Source organism: Temnothorax nylanderi, unplaced genomic scaffold, assembly GCF_030848795.1.
Source record: "Temnothorax nylanderi isolate EJ_2023f unplaced genomic scaffold, tnyl_v1.0 TNYL_tig0179_pilon, whole genome shotgun sequence".
Classification (NCBI taxonomy): domain Eukaryota; kingdom Metazoa; phylum Arthropoda; class Insecta; order Hymenoptera; family Formicidae; genus Temnothorax; species Temnothorax nylanderi.
This window is the reverse complement of record NW_027249241.1, coordinates 80,532-102,838: the sequence shown is the minus strand read 5'-3', so window position 1 is coordinate 102,838 and position 22,307 is coordinate 80,532. Positions and strand designations below refer to the sequence as shown.

General features: G+C 38.3%; 3 protein-coding genes across 4 annotated transcripts in view; all 3 read left to right on the top strand.

Annotated features, from left to right (window-relative positions):
- Positions 1 to 2,006: 2,006 nt before the first annotated feature.
- LOC139778346 (uncharacterized) lies at positions 2,007 to 5,599 on the top strand. Its single transcript, XM_071716251.1, has 2 exons — positions 2,007 to 2,165; positions 2,557 to 5,599. Exons 1-2 carry the CDS (start codon positions 2,163 to 2,165, stop codon positions 3,316 to 3,318), a joined length of 765 nt encoding a protein of 254 aa, XP_071572352.1. The 5' UTR covers positions 2,007 to 2,162; the 3' UTR covers positions 3,319 to 5,599.
- LOC139778341 (uncharacterized) lies at positions 4,923 to 18,022 on the top strand. Of its 2 annotated transcripts, XM_071716244.1 has the most exons (6): positions 4,923 to 5,053; positions 5,958 to 6,014; positions 6,142 to 6,246; positions 6,683 to 7,491; positions 8,718 to 8,768; positions 8,865 to 18,022. In XM_071716244.1, exons 1-6 carry the CDS (start codon positions 4,969 to 4,971, stop codon positions 9,678 to 9,680), a joined length of 1,923 nt encoding a protein of 640 aa, XP_071572345.1. In that variant the 5' UTR covers positions 4,923 to 4,968; the 3' UTR covers positions 9,681 to 18,022. The 2 variants fall into 2 exon arrangements, with proteins under 2 accessions (XP_071572345.1, XP_071572346.1); XM_071716245.1 differs by lacking the exon at positions 8,718 to 8,768.
- A 2,534-nt stretch (positions 18,023 to 20,556) lies between these two features.
- Kank (KN motif and ankyrin repeat domain-containing protein 2 kank) overlaps positions 20,557 to 22,307 on the top strand; it is a 36,409-nt gene continuing 34,658 nt past the window's right edge. The window contains exon 1 of the mRNA XM_071716236.1: positions 20,557 to 20,764. The gene's annotated coding sequence lies outside the window, so the exon portion shown is untranslated. The remainder of the gene's footprint in view (positions 20,765 to 22,307) is intronic.

Sequence of the window (22,307 nt, the reverse complement as noted above, 5' to 3'; positions counted from 1 at the left end):
TATTATAAATTAAAAATCTTAATTTTACATAATGTAGCTTAGTACGTTACTGAAATTAAACTTCTCGTGCCTACGCTGTTTAAGTGTTTTTCAAGACATCCCGTGCATTACGGAGAAGATTATTGATCTGGTATTTCCGCGTTGATACGCCAACGGCAAAACTGGAATTTTGCTTTAACCAAGTGGGCGTACTTAAACGATGAGTTTTTCATCAAGAATAAGAGTGAACATTCCGTTGTCACAGAACGAGAGAAAAAAATCTGTTCGTTCCAAGATCCGACAAAGAAACCGCGGCTTGACCGTGAAAACCGCGTGAAGATAAAAATCTGAAGACAAAAGTCGGAATACAACGGAAAAACGAGTTCTAAGAAAATCTTCAGAGGAAAATGTACTAATTTTCCATCGCTCCTGTCGTTCCTGTATGTCATTAATTGTTTGTGTCGCTGTTTTGTAATTACCATAGTTCACGCGAGTTATCGATATAAATTATAAGCGTACTTAATTGCGACACCCGGGATATTTTTTATGTGGATAAGTGCTGCACATAAGCTTGGAGAAATAATGTAATATTTATCAAAGTACTATCTATATTGAATGTTCTGCGAATGATTTATGATAAAAGATTTGCAAAATATGTAATTCTTGAGATTACTGCAACATTACTCCCATTTCTTCGTAATGATCGAGAATCTTTAGTTAAAAGCGACATGTGAAAATTTAGTTGATACATCACAAATAATAAGATAATTTTTATCTTCCATACATCTTTTTTATTACGCGTATGATAAAGATTACGTTGCCATGAACTGCCGATCGTACAATAATTTTTGCAATCCGCTTTTGCTTTCATACGTTGCTTATCTTTTAAACATTAACGAGAAATGACGGCGCGCTCCATCAGGAATCTTGAAAATATGCTAGCATTAAAAGTATCGATACTTTCCAGAGGTCTTTGTAAGGTTACGGCATCGTTTGAGATATCATTTTTTACTTAATGTTTCTCGTTAAATAATCGCATCGAAATCGTCGCGTGGATTTTACTCTGCTATCGCTGTTTCCATGAAATTCGTTCCAGGCAGGAATTCATGCGAATAAACAACTCGTATCTCTTTCTTCACGAACAATATTTGCGGATTCGCAATGACATGGATTTATCGACTTAATTAAATTCAACATCTTGTTAAAACCGCAATGAAAAGCCACGATAAATATGGGCGTAGATATAACGTGTTGGCGAAGCTGGAAAAGCATGAAAGTTGTCAGTGTTGCTGACAATGCTGACCTTGCAATTTCACGGCTCGCTATTCAGACACGATCATTCCAAAATTCTCATAATCTTTCGAATGCATACCTAGGAAATAAGTTCATTCATTATTTACTCTCGATTGTTATTGACTAATTAGAAATTAACAGAAGAATAACATCGCGCATCGGAATTATGAAATTCTAAATTTCGTATTCTCTAGAATGTCTAGAAGATTGTAATTCTGAAAAAGTGAAAAGATAAGTCAAACTGAATGGTTGTAAATCCGAATTTCAAGGTATTATTATTTATTTCTGTTTTTCCTCGATATTATAGAAGAGCTTGATATCCAATAGAAAGAACAAAACCTTGTTTTATATATATAGTATATATTCCACATACTCTTTCTGTGTTTAGAATCACATTTAGCAAATAATATCACCAAGTCTTGTGCGAATTCGAATTTAGGGAATTCACTGATCGCGGAATTTACGCGCGTGAATGAACCGAGATCGAAAGAATGACTGACGACATAACTTGATCGTCGTGATAAATTGCGAGTTCATTTTTTTCGCTCGAAACTTGGTTCGCGGATGCGCATTCAGGGAATATTTTCTTATCCGGCGGTGATGATTTGTTTACATCACTTTGCAGACTTTAACGTCCAGCAAGATAACGCAAATCCAACGACTGGGGGAAATTGCAGTCAAGTTTCCCACAGACGCATGACTCGTCGGTTACGTAGTGGGGATCACGGTAAAATCGATTTATATAGAAGAAGGAATGCTTGCCACACCAGCATTTGAGTTTTGAACGGTGAATCGCATGATCGTTAAATCTCCCAGTCCCGTTGGATACTACTGGTGAAATTTGTGCGTGTTTATCGAGTTTACTAAACGCCTCGAGATATTTGACAATCATGGTAAATAGACCTTTTTAATGTGGTATATTCTATAATGATTATTTTCATTAAGAGAATAATTTCTGTAATTTATATAACTTTTCTAATTTTAAATAATTTTAAATAAATTTTTTTATAAACAAACATTTACAAAGAGAGGGAAAGAAAAGGGGAATTTATTGTTTCTCAATCAAGAATATTATATTTTAGTATTTATTATACTAACACTATATGTAATTTAGAAGAGAGATTGTTTGGATAATTTATATTTATTTCAGTATCAACGTTTAGTTAATAGTAATCTTCCCAAATAATTTAAATTTGTTAAATAATGCAGATACGAAATTCTTATAATTTTTTGAGAGTATAATTATTCTTCGTCCATCGAAATTGAGATTATTTTCCATTACAGCTGAAATACACCATACTCTTCACCACTGTGTTCTGCATGGTGCAGTCGCAACGGCCGTGGCATGCTGGGAGCGGTTCTCGTCTGCCTCAAGTTCTGCCTCAATATATCGATGAGCGAATAGCGGCGGAGCAAGCGGCTGGAGCAGGTCAAGCAGCTCAAACGGCTCAAGGAAATCAAATCGTACCGAATCAAGGGATTCAAGGAACCTCAGGGAGCCAAGGAGTTCAAGAAATTCCAGTGCGCCAAGGGGCACAAGGAATCCCAGTGAGCCAAGGAGCTCAAGAAATTCCAGTGCGCCAAGGGGCACAAGGAATCCCAGTGAACCAAGGAGCTCAAGGAATTCCAACTTATCAAGGGGCTCAAGGAATCCCAACTTATCAAGGGGCTCAAGGAATTCCAACTTACCAAGGGGCTCAAGGAATTCCAACTTACCAAGGGGCTCAAGGAAATTCAGCGGGACAAGGAGTTCAAGGAACTCCAATAACTGGTGCCGGTAACACGCTGCTTGGAAACCGAATTGACAGTGGAGCTGGCGGTTTTGCAGCTGCACCGCCTCTGAGCACGACCATAAATCCAGCTGATCTACCGGTCGATGCTCACGGCGATATTGACCTGGTGAACAGGATCAAGACCTGGCCGAGGGACAAGCAACCCTTCTGGTACATCAACTGGCAGGCGATCCAAGCCCATCGTGGCGACGTGAACAACACTGGCCAGTCAGCCCAGACGCAACCGAACTCGAGATCGTTCTTCGCGGGTTAAGACTTAAGACACCGGACGAATTCTAAATCGGACAACCGACAAGACTGTAAATTTAAGCATTTGCTTCTAGCAGTAAGATATAAGGATCGTCGATATTTATGGTCGTTGACGACAGCAGTTATTCCTAGTCAAAACCGTACGTCTCTTTGGAGAAATACGCGATTTCACATTTACGTTTCGAAGAGTCGTCAAACAGAATTATTTATATCGATCCGGTTTCTCGAGGACAGAGGATTCGGATTTTCGGACGCGATCGAAACAAAGGTCACGTGATTGTGCGAATTCGCATGACTTACTTTTATATACAATAGAATTAGTGACCGAATTTTTATACGAAAAAAAAAACAGAAATAATGATATTATAAAACTCAATTTACAGAATAAATTTTAATATTTCCAGAAAATAATCGCAAAAATTTATTTCAAAACATTACTGAGGAAAGCCGAAATATATTTATTGACACAGTTCAATGATACGTCACCACGATATCTTTACACGCTGTGAATGCTGTGATTTCTTTATAATCAAAATTTTCGTTGAATCATTATAGATATTCTTTATACACAGTATAAAGTCACTAATGATTTTTTATTTTTTATAGGAAAAAACTTGTAATTAGATTATTTCCAATATCTTCTTTAATTCGATTTAAAAGCAATTAACATATATCATTTACGATATATTTATATTATTCGTTTTATAAAGAAGGTTGGATGAGAGGGAGGGCGGCATCGCGTAGTTTGCATTCAATACAAATTTATCAATGAAGTCATGTATGTGAATGACATCGGAGCAACGCGCGACGCGACGCGCGACACAATCCACCTGCCGTCAGCCGTTGTCAGCCGTGCAGGACGGTCGGCAGTCGACACGCCAATGACGAACGCGCAACGTCGTTTACGTCGTAGTCGTCGTACGCGACTCGACCCGTCGCGATTGGCTGGCCGTTCTGCGCACGTTGGTCGTGCTGCCGACGACTCGTGACGTCAGGGCATCGTCGGCCAATGCTGCCTCGCGGATCCGCAGTGTTGGCCGTGCGCGCGTGCGGGACGCGAGAGTGTGTGCGTGCGCGTGTGTGCTCGGTGGGTTCGAGGTTCGAGGACTTCGAGGAGCCACGCGGAAACGCGAGGACGACCGACGACCGACGACGGACGGACGGAGCACGGAGCACGGAGCCAGCATCTCGGTCGCGCGACGACGACGACGACGACGACGACGACGCGTCGCGAAACGCGAGAAACGGCATCAGACGATCAGGCGCGATATGTCGGGCGAAATTTACGTCTGAGAGGTATCTCGTGTCGCGACTCGCGCGTGCTACGCGTACTTGGTGGAATCAGCGGGCCGAGCGGACGGGGAGGGGGGAAACCGTGGACCGTGAATAAGGGCAAGAGGTGGAGGAGAAGGAGGAGGCAAATGCGTCTGGCCGCGGCGCGACACACACACGCGACGGCCGCGACGGAGATCGCGGGGGTGTGGGAGAGAGCGAGAGCGAGAGCGAGAGCGAGGGAGAGTAGATATAGCGTGGAGTATACTACCGCGCCGCACCTGACAGTCCACGCGGCCCGGCCCCCGAAAAACAATCTCGCCACGCTATATACACGCGAGGACCGCGCCGTGTTTCACTCGGAACGCGAGCGCCATTGGCAATGTCGGGAAGTGACAGCCCAACATTCTTTCACGGCCAGCCCTGGTCCAGCTGGATCGAAAGAATCGGACGGGACAAGCCGCTGAGTAAGTGCGCTCAATCTGTCCATCGCGACGCCGCCTCCGCACGCCCGTAGCCCCAGGCCGACGGCCACGGGCGTCGGAGGCGCGCGTACCCTAACCTCACTTCGACGCTCCTTTGTCCGGCCGATGGTAGCGCGCGACACACGCGAGCGTGCGCGCGCGCGCGCGCGCGTGCGTTCGCTCACTCGCGAGGGGCAATGTCGTAGTCGAAGGGGGTGTTGTGTACAATCTATCAATGGCACGGGGGAACGATGGCACGCCGTGATTTCTCGCGTGCGCCCCCGTCGCCAATATGAAGCTTCGCGAATGATTTTCAGGACTGACAATTATGTAATTCGAGCGAGCGTATAACGCTTTCGATCATAGGCAGGTAGACTCGATTGATGGTGTCTTTGATATGAGACATTGTTACCGAAAGAAAAAGAGAAAACGAGAATCACGCGACGTTTTCTTCCCTCTCGATTTGATCCTCTCGTGAATTTTGTACAACAGCTGTTATGCATGTATGCTAGATGTAAATAAAAAGAATAAAGTTGACTTATCCATAAAGTTCTGTGTTCTTTATTTCGTATTTATATTTAAAGGCTAAACTACACTTGTTGAGGAAATTTTAAATATTTCTATTAATTAGAGAATAATCTTTTAATAGTATATGTTTGAGTGTAGATGTATAGTAAATTTTTCAATATAAGCAATATTTTGAACGTATGATATTAAGCATAAATATCTGACAGATCTTTAATGTATATGCATGATCCTAATCTATTAATAAATGTAATATGTGTATGGGCATGGTTAAAATATTTCATATTTTATTATATAGTATATTAAAAAATAATTTTTTTTCTGGGATAAGTATTTTGTTGATTAATATATGATACTGTTATGAACATATTGCATGTTTTAGGTGATGAAGAAACAGAAGTCCAACCATCAAGTTCAGTCACACGTCTTTCTTCAGATGGTAATTATTAGTTTCCTCAATATATATTAAAAGAATAATAGTAATACATATACACAATCATGCAGATTATTATTTCCTTCTCTCTTAGACATTTTCCGTAGTATTAATATAATGAAACATTTTTCAGATATTGATTTATATGGCTTTTGTCCAGAGAGGGATGATTTCTATGGAGTAGTGTGTGAAATATGCGATGCTATAGTGAAACCACAAGCTCTCATTCAACATATGGGTATATATTCATATTTTACTGATTATTACATTAGTGAAATGAGTATGATATAGTCAGGAATCTTAAATATTTTTTAAATGCAGGAAACAACTTGATTCTTGATTTTATGAATGTAATTACAAGCCAAAATTATATTTTGAGGACTTAATAGCAATACGCAATTAAAAATGCAAAATTTTTACGTGTTTCTTAATTGGACAATACATATATATATATATATATATATATATATAAAATTTGATGTAATATTAAGTCAAAGTTTTTCAGTTTTAATGTGAAAGAATAATTTCGTTATATCATAAAAAATATGTATATACATAATGATTCCATTTACAGTTATAAGATTCATTCAGTCAAATTATCGAAATATTTAAACTTATTAGCGACTTGTATTGCAGGGATTAAACTTGTAAACACACCTTCTATTTTACCACAGAGTGTCGCCATCCTTCCGGCATGGCAAATTTCCCGCCTCCCGCGACTCCAATCGCAAAACCGTCCGTAAAAACTCCCTTCTGCAAGGTCACCAAACTGAAAAGAAGCACCCAACCATCAGCTCCTTCTTCAGTTTCTCCTGCGATTCCAATTGTTGGCGGCGCGAAGCTGAACCACACGACCGTCAAGCGTACTGCGGATCAGGCGAACTTGTCTGCAGGTGGCTCGCTGCCGATCTCCTCGTCACCTCGATCGCCTCTCGAGTCGATCACGGTGCAAACTACCTCTCCTAACGTGGCCGGTTCTTCGAATATTATTAGCGCGTCGACAAGCAGCGGAGGCAGTCCGAGCAAAAGCCCTGGTCCCAGCAGTAGCAGTGGCGGCAGCCAGCCTCGTCGGAAGAGACTCAAAACGGATCGTTCGTTGCTCAAAGATCGCGAGTACGATCCCGACCGGCACTGTGGCGTATGGAACGAGGAGACCGGCAAGCCCTGCACCAGGTCGCTCACATGCAAAGCGCACACTGTCTCGCTGCGCCGAACGGTCGTCGGTCGCAGCAAGACCTTCGACAAGCTCCTCGCGGAACATCGTGCCGCGAAGGAGCAGCCGAATAGCGGCGGTACCCGGCAGACGACGAAGGTGACGGTCTCCGGCACCGTCACCGTGTCCTCGGCCGTTACCGCCGCCGCTGCCGCCGTATCCAACCTGAATAATCCCCTTGCCCCCAACACTCCGGTATCCATCGCCGACACGGAAACGCCAAGCTCACCACCCGTATTGTCGTTACCGGACACGTATCCACTGCCAAAGGTAAGCAGCAAACAACTGCTTTTTCGTATTCGCAATTTTTTATCTAAAATTTTCTCAGACATACATCTACTTCCTCCCCTTCTTTCCCCTCCCCCAAATTTCCTGTTTCTGTACTATCCTCGGTGTGAATCTTCTTCATTTGCCACGCTATTGTTACTATTATGATTAGGCTCTTTTGCGCGAACAATCTGTGTCAAGAAAACAAGATTGCTCGCGCAATGATGAAATGAAAGTTTCAGTTTGATTGTGTGTAGTTGAAATAAAGTTGTATAAGTAGGTACTGTTCTTTTATGTACATACATATATTATTATTTTCGGTGTATCTGAGAAAAATACGGGAGATAAATATGTGGCTTTCTTACTTTCTATCGAAATTATTGTGTACGTTCCGATAAATTTGAGATATTGTGCATGATGTTGTCTCTCTTTCTTATTTTTTATTAAGCTTTAAAAAGAACTTTCATTTCTGCATACTGTTATAGTAATAGATGTTGGAAAGCTGACTCGAAGAAGGTGATATAGAAATACCTCTTTCTAGAAATGTAAAAATTAAATTTGTTTTACTTGATCAAGTTAAGCTCAGACGAGCAGTTCTAGGAATTCTAAAAATTCTAGTGGTCCTCAGGAAATTGGAATCCGGACATATCCGGAATCGAATAATATCAGAAGAAATTCACAATTTTCTACGTACCTTTCACAAAAATAAATATCAAATCCAATATTTTATATCAATATATCACCATATTCTTAAATTTACGTAGTACGATTTTGATATTATGTTTTTAATATTATGTTTTACAGATTATTTTTAATTTATTAAGAACAAAGTTTATTTGAATGCGTATATTTTTATGCTATAAAAAATATTTTTAATTACAAAATTTATTTTTATTAGATAATAAAAGAACCAAAACCGCTTAAAAAATATATACATATATTAAAATATTTCATATTTTTAATTTGTTATATGCACAATTTTTCTTAAATACTTTGGCTGTCTGATAAAAAGATAAATGTCATCAATCTTCGTAAATTTCTTTAGATGTTCAAAATATTAGAAATATTTCGTAATCAAAATGGAAACAAAAAAGAAAAATAGAATTATGCGATTCTGCTGACAAACATGGATCGATCGACCCAGTCGAGACACAACCACAAGTTAACGCGCGTAAAGACAGACGCAGAGAGTGTCGGTTGATACTTGTTTTCTGTTTTTGTTATTGCAGGCTGTTGATTTGCTTTATCGGTGTCTGGCCCCGCATGGCTCCACTAAACCTGTAAGGCATGGTTTCTTTTAGGCACTTAAACGCCACCTCTTCTTACGGGCTCTATAATTCTTACTCTACATAATGCCAATGTTTCTCTCTTTTTAGACCAAACTCGAGGAGGACTTTGTCAATTCGGAGGAGCTGCGGAATCTAGAGTCCACGCTGGTGGTCAATTCTACCGTCGCTGGCAGCAGCAGTAGCAACAGCAGCAGCGGCTCGTCGCAACAGCAATCAAATTCGATGATGGCACCTATATCCGTGATGCTGCCTTCACTGTCCCCGTTACCGGGTGCCAACCACACCGAGGAGTCGCCAGGAGTAGCTACTTTGATACCAAGCACTACCACGACACCCACAATGCCAGTCGTACCGGCACCACTGCCAGCCACTTGCGTACAACCACCCACGGTGGTCGCCACGGTGCTCGAAGGCGAGACTCCGGTGGACATCGATGCCGAGACCATGTCCATGTACTCGCCTGTTTACACCACCAAAGATACCAAGTCCCAACTAGTGATGCAGATACAGTCGCGGCCAAATAGTCATTCATCACAGTCACCCATCTCGGTCAGGAGCTATCAGCAGATGCAAGCTTCCATGCCGAGTCTGAATCTGTTCGAACCGGTGGAGCAGCTGGAGCAACAGCATGCCAGTCAAATCAACGGCAAGAGACTGAACCATGCGAGCTCGGCGTTGCGGCAGCAGAAGAGGCACAAGTCGCAGCATGAACAACTGTTGTATCAATCGTCGCAGGATTTTCCGACGTCTGCGTCGATCCAGGTCGAAGCAACGACCACGTCGTCGCCGTATCCTCACTTTGGCGATATCTCCTGGTCGAATTGTCATCCGGAGCCGTTAGCGGTTAGCCGGTGGCTCCGCATCTCGTCCAGCCGCAAACAATACAACTTTAATATTCACTGACACAAGACCCCACCCACTCCGGGCTGAGGACCGTGTGTCGCGGGCGTCGTTTGTCTACCTCCTTATCTTCACGAGACCCCCTTTTTCTTCACCGTCGCCCACGTCATCATCCTAATCATCGCCGTCACAATAGATGTTGCGTATACAGCCCGTCGAGGGGGGAAGACTCTTGTTTCCGCCATCATCACAATGTGATTACTTCGCGCAACGAGTATCAATCGCGATGTATCACAGATCGCCCTGGATGACACTCCCGTCGAACCTTCAATGCGTGATATCATCTTTCGTAATATCGCGCAGCACGAAGTTTTCAGACCCGGATCACGAGTACGCTGATTGTCGTGAAGCATCGAGGAAGAATTCTCGATCGACGGCTCATGATGATCGCGTATCTGGACGTGTACCTGAATTCGTGAAATCCATAAAAAGAAAGAACGGGTTGATGTCCCATTTCCGTTTATTCGCTGAATTTATAATGTAGAATATAGATGCGAAGAGGTCAAGAGCTAAACAGATACGAGAACGATTTGAGAGCATTGAGCATGTCTTGATAACAACGAATGAATGAATGAATGCATAACAACGTTGCGATACCATAAAATTTCTGCACAGAAACTTCACGGTGTACTATTGGGTGACTTATTATACAACTGACGCAGAACATTCCTTCAGTCCTGTTTTCTTAACAACACGTGTCACGACTCTCTCGCAGTGATTACGGAGACAAATTCTTTATTAGATGATTTCGAAGTGCTTTTCAAGGTAAGAATTTGCGTTTTGTATCAAGAATATTTGTTATAAATCGAACGACATTGCGATTTAATTGTAAAATATTTCACTAGATCTTTCTACTAAAAGCATAATGATGGACGTATGTTTAATACATCCCAATTCATTTGTAATTTCATAATCATAGTCGGAATTGAAATTGTTAAGCATATTACGAATTATTTTTAAAAATCTAATTGTGCTGGGTTTTTTAAAGATTCAAGATGTTTTTTGAAAGAGAGAAACATGACTTATGGAATATACTTTATAATTTTTACATTTTGAAATTTCATTTGTACGTATTGCTTCCTTATAAATTATTGCCAAGTTCTAAGAGCTTTAATTGAATGAAAAACTGATATAACTGCACATACAATTTTACTGAACGGTAAAGTTATAAGTACGCAATTATTTTCACAGTACAGAATATATATCGTGCATTTTTTATTGAATTGTGCATAAATTTTGTAAATAGATCGCAAATTATTATATCTGTCCCATATTGTACATAGAAAGGCGTTTAGTATCCTCTAAACACATAGTCTTTGCATAGGAGAAAGAACTTTGACTTATATTTCTCCATAATATAAATAGATTGTACATATGATTGTGCAATCACGATTGTACATATATTGTATATACATATATATACATATATATATTTTTTTTATCGATCACGATCTCTTATCCCTTTTGCATAAATGTATACTCCGAGAATACGAGGCGCCATTATTTAACGTTATACCTGCTTTTTTTCTTTTTTACCGTTTTTTTTGCCATAAGGATATAATAGAAATTGTAGCTCCGAGTGATTTATTTTTCAACTTGGTTTCATTCTACGTTATATTGAATTTCACGGCGAGACGAGACCAGTTTGTAATGTAAATACATAACAGGGACAAATTGAATATAATCGTTGTCAAATAAATTGCGTTTCGATATACATAAATTGAAGAGGCCAACGGGTGAAAATTTGAAATTTCTATCGAGCTTGAATTGACATATGCGATAAATTTCAGAAATGACAATTTATCTTTAAGTGGAACTCTTTCGTAAAGACATAATAAATTTACTTCATCTATTTGCCCTTTCAATAATAGCGAATTTGTATTCATCTCCGCTTACCAGTAAAAGTCCTCGTAAATCTACGCGAACGACTGTGTGGCACGATCGATTATTGCACTGATTAAAGCGCTGATAAAGTGCTAGGTCCTTATTCTTCCTTATCCTTGTAGGATATGAAATGAACATAATGTTTTGATATATGTGACTAAATATTATAATGTAGCTGTGTTACTGTTCAATTATTATATAATTATTAGATTATGACGCGTACTCAACTTATATGACATAAACGAATTAATATATATTATAGAGATAAAATTTTTCGAAAATTCCTTTTCTAAGACTTTCTACTCAGGCCTGCGCTTTATTTTTAGCGCTTCGTTTATAGAACGATTGATCGATCGCTCCGAATAAATCGTAGACGTATCACGTAGGTTTGCACGCGGACCCAAACAGACAGATTAGTGAGCTACTCAATCCCGCTGTATTCACCCAAGACGATTATTTATTTTTGTACGTACTCGTTGATTTGCATCTCTGCGCACTGCAATTTTCCGACGGGTGATGAACGCGCGGGTAACTAGCGATGCGGCAAGACGCATATACGCGGATTTCTTATCATAGATTGTGATATTTAACTATTAATGATTAGTAGGATAATTGTAGATGTGTCTCTATGTGTTTGGCGGCAAGAACGTAGCGCGTTCTATTCTTTTCCTGATGGCAGACGGCACGTCTTGCGCGTAAGAGGCGCCTTTTGTGCCACCTTCCATCGATTTCGCCTTGTCAAGAAAACAAATTACTAATCCTGCGCGGAGACAATCTGCATTGTTCCGCTTAGTTGTTGCTCGCGTATTAATAAATGAATTTCTTTATTGGTGAGCGTAGTGAAAAATTTAAAGATTATAAAAATTAGGCAAATTTACGATAATTATTTGGAAAACGGCAAGAGGAATATGGAGAATATATGTGTGTGTATGGAGAATATGTGTGTTACGTTATGTACGAATGTAAACAAGCGCTGAATATCGTTACCGCGCAGTATAAAGCGATGCTTCACATCATCGCCACTGATCCTCTCGGCTACCTGAAATCGTGATAACTTGTACATAAATCGTGTAAGCAGATAAATACCCGCGTACCTACGGATATCAATTAGCCGCATAGTTGCATAAGTACGTATTACATATGATGTATATGCATCTGTGTGAATATTGTAAAGGGGGGGAAGGAAGAATCCGCTGGAACTCTCGCAAGCATTGAAACTCTAATTGCTTCACGGGCGTCTCACCTACGTAACTTGGCGGGTATAATGCCGCATTTCATATTAGATGTAGTCCTTCCTGATCTGTAGCGTCATTTACTTGACATAAGAATCGTGGGAACGATGAAAATTGCGCGCAACGTTTAGCACTGAATGCGATTCCTTAATTCTGAGCCTCAGTCGCTCGATGTCAACGTAAGATGAGAAACAGGCAGCTACAGTTAGCCCAATATGCGAAATAACACGAATCAACGAAATGTCGCGGAAGGATAAGTCCATACGCGAAACGATACAGTTCCCTGTTTTCCTGAAAGCCACCTGTATGTACCACAGTTAGTGTTCATTGCTCGGCGCGTAACGGTCGTGTCAACGGATTGCGAGCGGTCTCGAGAAACGATGCGATTCCGATAGACGAATGACCGTTAAAGAACTTGCTCTTTAGCTAACAATGACTTAATGACTGGAGGAGCCACGGATTTTCCGCGTTATTGTCCAAGCTCCTATACAGCAATAATAGACGATCCATAATCGATTTATTAGCAATAATAATAAAAAATTTCGTTAACTGTAACGTGTTATTATAAAAAAGCATATTCGTTTCCAAAAGCTTATGCTCTTGCAATCGTCGGCAATGCATAGACAATGTCGATTGGTACTGGCATGTCTCTGTACTGCCGATGTAAAAAAAGAGGATTGAAAGGGATTCATAGAAATTTATTTTACAAAATTTAAATAAAGAATTTGAATTGTGAATTGATTAAAAAATATTAGATCTTTTTTTCACACATCCACTTTAACAACTGTAATCAGAGTTAAGACATATTGAAAACATTCTTCTACATATACTATATTATACTGGCATTAGAAACGAATAAAAGAAAATACAATTTTAATCTAATCTTGAACTCGAAATGGATTCCTATGAATTCCTTTTAATTAATTTATTTTTTATAGAGGCAAACCGCATTAGGGTGACTGAAACCGCTTTGTTACATACCTAAGAAAGTTTCATTTAGTCCTAAAAGAGGGAAAGAAAACAAAGGAGAGAGAAACGAGAGAAGCGACAATTGTATTTTTCTTCGACTCGACTCCCCCTTGCTTCGTTAGTGCGCGCGGCACGAAACGATTAGTATTTTAATTAATTGTAACGAATCCGCGTGAAACTGTGGTGCGGTGGATTAATACATAGTAGATTGATAAATTGATAAAGACTGAATATATCGATGAGATGGGAAGGACTCATCCGGCAAATTTGATTGCTGATGACTTTTAGCGAATTTTTTAAATATATTTTTTCCTCAAATAGCGCGTATAAAACATTCACTTAATTTCCGACATACCGGTATTATATGTTGCTTTATTATGTTGTTGAAACGTGTGCACGTTACCGTTTAGAACGACGGATAGTCGATCTATTTCTCTTTAGCACTGTAATTTCACGTGGAGGAACTAAAAAAAGGGACACTCTGACTTCAGGTTTATCACAAAGCAAGATATTTTGTGGCATTTAATTTAAATATATGTTTTATATTTATTTGTAAATCGTTTTTTTATTTATCCATTTACCTTACACCCATTCGTCGATTTATTATATTATCTTTTTTTCTAGTTATACGTATGTACTAGTAGATAGAGAAACTTTTCATGTAAGGATTAGAGATATGTCGCGAAGAAGGCTCGTACAAAATCTGCATACATTATGCGTACTGTCGCTTATTATCACATATCATTATATGGGTATATGGTAATGGGAATATTTTTTAATAAACGGATTACTTTTATTATTATAGTTAGGAAAAATTGAGGAAAAACTTTTATTACTCCATTTACTCATCATGGTCGAAGTTATGTAAATGGACGGAAAGCCTGTAGACTGAACAAGAAAACATAATTCGGATTTCGGATCGGTTATTACACGGGCTATACCATGTTGTGCATGTGTAATGGCATCCATGTCAAGTGATAATGAGAGGTCCCATGTCCCACTACTTATCATTTACCAGATGATCTGAGAGGTGGCGATCGAATAAAAACCGACGAAATTTTTAATCGAATTTGAACTCGGCTCATTATAGACCAGTGCACATCTCGCTGCATCACGATCGCCACCCATTACCATGTACAATATTATGACGCAATATTCCGATTATGTCGTATTATATATGTGCTGTAACAATTATTCGATAATTAACGCGGCATGTATAATTAACAAGTATTTGAAATTGTATCATGTGATTTCGTAATTTCACTGTCTGTTGACGTGTAAATTTTATTAATATCGCTCATTACGAATTAAAAGTATCGGTGGTATTCATATGATATGTCAAAACTTTTATTATACGACATTAAAAAAATCTTTTCATTAAAATTCTAATCATATATAAATGTGTATAAATTGTATAAATAAATTGCTTCATGAGTGCTTTTTGAAGGATTCTAAAAAAAAATACGTATCTCAGTAGCAACATTTTATTTCTCAACATTATATAGCATCTCATTCTTTTTTTAACGAAAGTCTAATCTCAGATTTAATGTAACTTCATATATTAAGTGTAATTAAAATTATAAAAGTCATAAACGGTAAAAATCTTGGATAAAATTTTCGTTTAATAAAAATCGGTTTATTTAGTAAATAATCGACTACAAATTTTTTGAGGATGGAATGCTGCTGCTGGCATACATTATTTTCGGGATACTCTAGGTCGTTGCCTCCAACTGAAACATGCGTACTTTTATTACTCCATTTACTCATCGTGGTCGAAGTTAAATGGATGGAAAGCCTGTACAAGACTGACCAAGAAAACATAATATCCTAAAAGATCTTAAAAATCGAATGTCTACCAACAAAAATGTGTTTTATAAAACGAAATATTACATTCTAATATTTATTAGCTTACATAAACGCTACTAATGTTTGCGCAATACGATTGTTGTTGGCGGATTACGTGACCGAGCCGGAAAGATTAACAAGAAAGTAAAAGAGAAACACTACAACGCGGCTTCATTATCTCAACCATCGCCATACATTTTTGTAATAGATACGATTTTTGACATGTAGCAAAAGATGAGTTATTCCGAAACCAGTTATGCTCCGCAAGCGCTTTTTCTTTTTAGGAGAAGAATATAAATTTAGAAGATATACCAAAATAGCAACGTCCTTTAAAATCAAACGACACTTGCTCTATAAAAAGAAAACAATTTTACTAGACTGTCTAAAAAACTATATACATTTAAAAAACTCATGAGATCTACAAAAAAATTACTCTACTTTTAGGATTACGCGCAATTGCTTTCCTATTTAACTAAATAATTTATTAAATAAATGAAACAAGTAGTAAAATTCTTAAAATATATATTCTAAATTTCTTGCTATGCTTATGTAAACTTTCCGTTTATGTAAACGTATTCAACAAGTATACTGCTATCACCGTTTGATTACTAACAATAAGACTGCAGTTTCAAATTTGCAGTCATTGTATCGATACAATAGGAATGTTTGCAAAATCTTTTTCTCATTCGCATGACTATTTGCTAGTTACTCGCGCATAATAAACGGAGTGATCCTCAGTTGTATACGATTCTCGATGGATTTCTGTACAATACTTAGGCGATGTTTCTGAGATGCTAAGCGACTATATGGAATATCAATTTGGATATTACGTAATTCGTAGCGAGAGAAAGTGTTCGATGTATCGGATGTATCCATTTGAACTCTTGCTTTTTTATACGTATACGTTTTTGTCCCGTCGTCATCGTAGCTTTTCGCATAGGTCTTGTATAGATATCGACGTCTCGATTATTAAATAACGTAGTGGCAATCGTGTCATTGTAAGAAAAAGGTATACGGACGATATAATAGGGTAGCGCGCGATTTAACTCGCTATAGCGCTCGTGATCACGTTCTTCTCAGGTATTTAACATGTTTGTAAATCATGTAACTCCTTCCCGTAATCATTACTATCGAAGCTAGTCGGTTTCCATTGAAAAAGCTTGTACAATAAACATCTTTCCGTGTGTCTCCTCGACCATCGTCGACGATCAATTTTTCTCACGAGCAGTCAAGAAGTCTGTGCCACTTGTTAATGAGTATACATACTTGAGTATTTAGTGTATTACACTTTTAAAAATTTTCTAGGCGATCGTTTTTTATTACTTTACAAAATTTAGGAAGCAATATGTTTTTCTAGATACACGATTCGCTCGATTTACGCGCGCAGAATCTTTTTTATAGATTCGAATTTTTTCTGATACAAATTATACATTAATTAAGATGGTCAAGTTTTATAAAATACGATCTATTCCACATATTTCAAAGAGTAATATTTTTGTCTTGTTACAATTATTTATCCGCGTAAATTGTGAGATGAAGTTGTTTCGATTTTCATAAAGTAGAACAGAGTGAGTAAGTTTCTGGTGTTCTCTATCGCAAAAGCTAAAGCGAGTATCGTACGCATGAAGGAACTAGGTATACGGATGTGAGAAAAGAGAGGAAGTGCTTTTCAAACATTATATATTCCTAAAGATGGGAATTTTCCTATTTGCGTATATTACGTAAGAAGATTCACGTGTCCCGTAACACTACGCGCGGTCTCGTTCACTATTCAAAAGTCTTAATGTAAAATTGTAATATTTAAGAGACGGAAAGGATATTCAGGCGTTAGGAAAACTATTCCTGATGTATCCGATTTCAATGACCTCGAAGTAATCTTATATTGCCAACATAGTCAACCGTAATGTAAGCTAGAAAATGAGTGTGCGGGTGATTTTTGTCGCTAACGCAACTCGAACTAATCTTGTATAAACATCGCTGCAACGTATCCTTAGGCTTCTTTCGTCGAGAATGTTCGTGGGTGTTAATAACGTGCGTTTCTGTCTAGAGTACGAGATCGCACTCTCGGTTTACTCGAGATAATTCGAACAGTATTACGACGATTTATTGTACGAGCGATTTTCACGCGGTTCGCCGTTTGATTACAAGAAGAAACTACGTGTGTAACGAACTATAGGAACTTATATTCTCTATATAATGTACGACAAATAACCATTTAATTCTTGACTACTTTATTATTGCAACAAATAAGAGACGGGAAGAGAGACTATGATCGTGGAAGTGGAAGAATCGCGATGGTGTGCATTAAAAGAGAGAAAAAAAATCTCCTTTATGATCACCAGGAACAGTATTGTTACGCAGTTGATCGTTACATGTGCATAAAAGCTTTGGAAATAAAATGAAATCTGAATCCTATCTCGCGTCGCCTATTCTATTATTAAATCCTCTACTTTACTACGTACTATTTTAATTTCTTATATATTATTTACAATCTTTCGTTACTTTGACTTGGCAAATATAACAATGTTGAAAATATTATTAAAAATTAACGAATAACGAAAGCGTTATTAATATTATGAATTTGTTTATAAGAACTATTATGTCTTATTTCCAAGTTAACAGTTTTCAATGTTTCGGAAATGTGAAGTTGGATGTCTATTTAAGGAATAGCTCCAAAGCAACGTGTGTAAAAGTGAAAGTAATGGCCGAAAAGGGAAGATCGACGAAAAAAAGGATGACGTTGCAGCGCACACCGCTCTTCGTAAACCTCGCAAGAAGGAGTGATACGTCCATCGTGAAAGGACACGACGGTCATGCACAGATCTTCGGGGACGGAGAACTGGTCCACCCACTGGGAATTCCAGATTTTTTCATTCAGTGATCGTGGATTGAGGCATGTACATATCGAAGTTAAAAGCGCGAACTACATTTATTAAAAGTGACTTAACTATCTGTCGTAATCGAAGCTATTTAATACTACAGCGTGTATTGAAAATACTAATAATCTGTTATAAAGATAATAATATGAATACATGCACAATTTTTTTGTTTGATTTGTAAAGATCACTTTTGTAAACATTTTATGAAAAATTAAGAAAGCGATAGTTACGTATATCGGTATATATAATTGCTTGATGTCATCGTACGCGGATATGATGCCTGAATGTTTAGCACGGGTACTTGACCCGCGCTCTTTAAATACGGAACAGCAGATTCAACGGACGAAGATAGTATCACCGTGAGGTACGAGAGCAAGATCTATTTGTATGGCTGCGTGGAGTGCTCCAGCTGGACCTAATCGACTTGCCGCACGCAAATGAGAAGAAAACGAAAAAATATATTCATGCGTGTAGAAAATTCAATTATTCCAAGAAATTATCCAATCCAATGACAGAATGTCAGAAATCTTATTAATAAAATAGAATAAATTTTAATATTTTAATATTTTAATATTTTAATATTTTAAAATCTTGTCTACATATTGCTAACAATTTAACAGTCTTTTATAAGTGTGATTTATGATTAATTCGTAAAAATAATTAAAGTTTACTTTGAAGCGTTAGTTTGATTCAAATGCATTTGAAAAAAGATATCGTTAACTAGTAACTCGAGATATATAAGAGAGAAGTCCATTTATTGCTTATGCAAGTGCACCAGCTGAAGCCGATCGAGTAGCTGAATTCGCGCTCTTACACGATCAGGTCATTGCCACCGCTCTGCAGTTGCTTTATTAAACTTTGTTGACTTTGGCACTTGACGAGAAACAAATCATCATTAGGCTACTGCCCGTTGATGATTAGTTCTATGTCATCATCACAAACATTCCAAGCTACCATTTAATTAAATTTATACGTTTGTACGTATAACCTAATTATCAAAAAATATCAATGTCAGTCGTAAAATGTAATCATTATTAACAATTATCTGTACTTAGCCTATACAATGTTTTTGTTGATAAGAAATATTTTCCTAACGAAATAAAATTGTTGGTATCTAATGAAAAAAATTGTGACGATGAGTTTCATCGCAATTTCGCGCAAGGAGATTTCAGCGACGGACCTTTGCAGAAAAGATTCTAAAACGCAGCCTTTCGGAGCTATCGGCTTTCTACCTGGGACAAAGGTAAGAACCTTCTCGGACTTGGTCGGGTCACGTCGGTGCCAGGTAGTGGGGTGTAAAGTTCTGAAGGGCCCTATTCAGGGCCGAAGATTTGCCAGAAGAATGCTCTTTTTGTTGGAGCCATTCCATTCTTGGTTCTTCCGCATATTTCCATGAAGTTGAAAGAACAAATTAAATAATGAAGGTCAAATAAAGAATATCCATATAATTTTACATTTAACAAAGATATAGGCGCAAACTAAAAGATTTAAAAAAAATTATCTACCCTTTATTCTAGGTAAGAATACTAGCTTTCGGATCAAATTGTGTGTGTGTGTGTGTGTTTGTTTGTATAATAGAAATTAAGCGTTTCTATTATTTCACTAATGTTGCAACAAAAGAGAATCAATTTGGACTAAAGTCCAAGAATATTAAAAATCTTTACGAAATACGAAATCTAATCGACGAATATTATTTGTGTTGTAAAACAATTGAATGATAGATATATATGGAATACATATTCTGCTAAATAGCAACGCAAGGAGCAAAATTAAAATCCGCGAATCCGTCCCTGACCCTACCGATCCCTACGGCAAGTAGTGGGTCTGAGAGTTTCCCCGTCTCGTCCCTTTTCCTCGGATACACGGGGGGCAACCTGTCGAGAGCCTCAGCATCCTCATCCGCCTCTTCCTTCTCTCTTCGATCCTCTTGGCGCGCATAGCCGCCCATTTACCCGCGTCTCTTTTTCCGCGTCTCTTGCCGCGAACGGTGTGTGCACCGATGGAAGGGGCCAGAGGCCGAAGGAGAAGGAGAAGAACCAGTCGTGAACCAGAACCGTCGGTCCACAGAATCTCCCAGTCACCTCTCCGAGACTGTGCGGGGACCAGTGTGTGTGGAAATTGTCGCGCGCGATCTCGCCGGTGACCGTGCAGGATCGATCGATCGGCGTAACTTCGCCGCCGTCCTCATCATCGTGTTGTAGCGCACGATCGTGCGCACGTCGCGTCGATCGCGACGATGATGCGGGTGCTGGCGAGTGAGGATGGAAAGGATTGACAGGTTGGTGGTCATTTTAGCGTTTGCGTAAATAGATGGGTTCATTTGTGGACGATTTACCTGAGGGGAATCTCAGACCGAAAAAAAAAACCATTGTAGGGGAACGAGGGTTTTGCGGTCGTAAAGGGATGCTGTGTATATTTAATCAAGGATTTTTATAATCACTTTAGTTTACTTCGAATATACGTTCAGCAAAGATTGAATAATTTGCGACAAAAGCGATTAATTTTTTAAATAAATAATAATTAAATCTCTTCTCATTATTCATTTATGACATCTTTGCAATTAATGTGAAAATAATTAAGAGGCAATACTTATAATAATTATGATTATAATAATAATGAAAAAGCATTTTTGCATGCCGCAACTAAAACGTAAATTATTAGATTTATATAGTTGAATCGATTAAGACTTCTCATTGTTGTGTTGATATTATAATTAATAAAGTTTGAAACCTCCACAAAGAAAGATTAATATTTCAATTAAGATATTTCAATTTAAAACATTATGCTTGCTAAAAGATTATTATATTGCGAAGGCTTGCGGACTAACCTGATTGTGAGATGGAATCTTAAATTAAATCTGGAGCCAATCTCGAATGCACGCGATTCCTACAACGAATTAACTACCTGACGGTAACATAGTTATAAATTAAATTTATTCGCTGTGGCATGTTAATAAGCATTCTGGATAGATTGCGGCGATTTTACCGCGCCGCATTGCGTTATTATTTCATAACTGAGGTCGCGAATCTTTGTTAAATGCGTTTATTGATTTAATTGAATAATTATTTCACGCATGCTGTGTGCTTTGTTGCACATCGATTAGTCGCTGGAACGTCGACCAAAGAGTCAATAACCCGTGCTATATGAGGTCGAGTGTTATTGTTTTACGATAAACCCTCGTTAGGAATAGCGCGTTAATAATTCGCATTAATAAGATAGAGTTCTCGAGAGATATATGTTATACCATTATATTTATTTTCCTCTTTTACAATATACTAAAAAAAAACTAAATCTTTATTGATTGCTCCTTTTTACTATCTATGGAAATTTAAAAAATTTGAATTCATATTCTTTCTCGGTAATACGACCGTTATCTGATGATCGCATTAATTTAGCCTAAAGGGACTGATATCAGTGCGATCAGTTTTGCACGATGTATATAATATGATTATCGCATTTCAATCGCAGGCAGGGACACCCACGATAGTTTCTTATTTGCATATTGCACTGCAGCGTTACAGAACGTCTATTTATGAATGATTGCATCGTTATTTACATTCTAGGTACGCTTGATTGTAACTTATCTCTTTGCATGTGTATCAAGCATGTTATCGGACACCCTTACGACAGGCCCATATATCATATATCGGCTTCATTACAAATGTTATTTTTAAACGTAAACTTTTCGATAAGGCATTTCTGCATGCAGTCGCGCTTTATTATCAATTCGATGCCAAACGATATACCGATATTTTCATAAAAGACGAACGTCTTTTTTTAACAAACACATAGGCACGTTAAAAGAGACATCGTGTCGAGCA

Bases quoted from the DNA above. Each gene is read 5' to 3' on its own strand.
- LOC139778341 (XM_071716244.1), top strand. From the start codon at position 4,969: ATGTCGGGAAGTGACAGCCCAACATTCTTTCACGGCCAGCCCTGGTCC. The intron at 6,247-6,682 runs GTATATATTCAT...ATTTTACCACAG, and splicing joins AGCTCTCATTCAACATATGG to AGTGTCGCCATCCTTCCGGC. The intron at 7,492-8,717 runs GTAAGCAGCAAA...TTGTTATTGCAG, and splicing joins ACACGTATCCACTGCCAAAG to GCTGTTGATTTGCTTTATCG.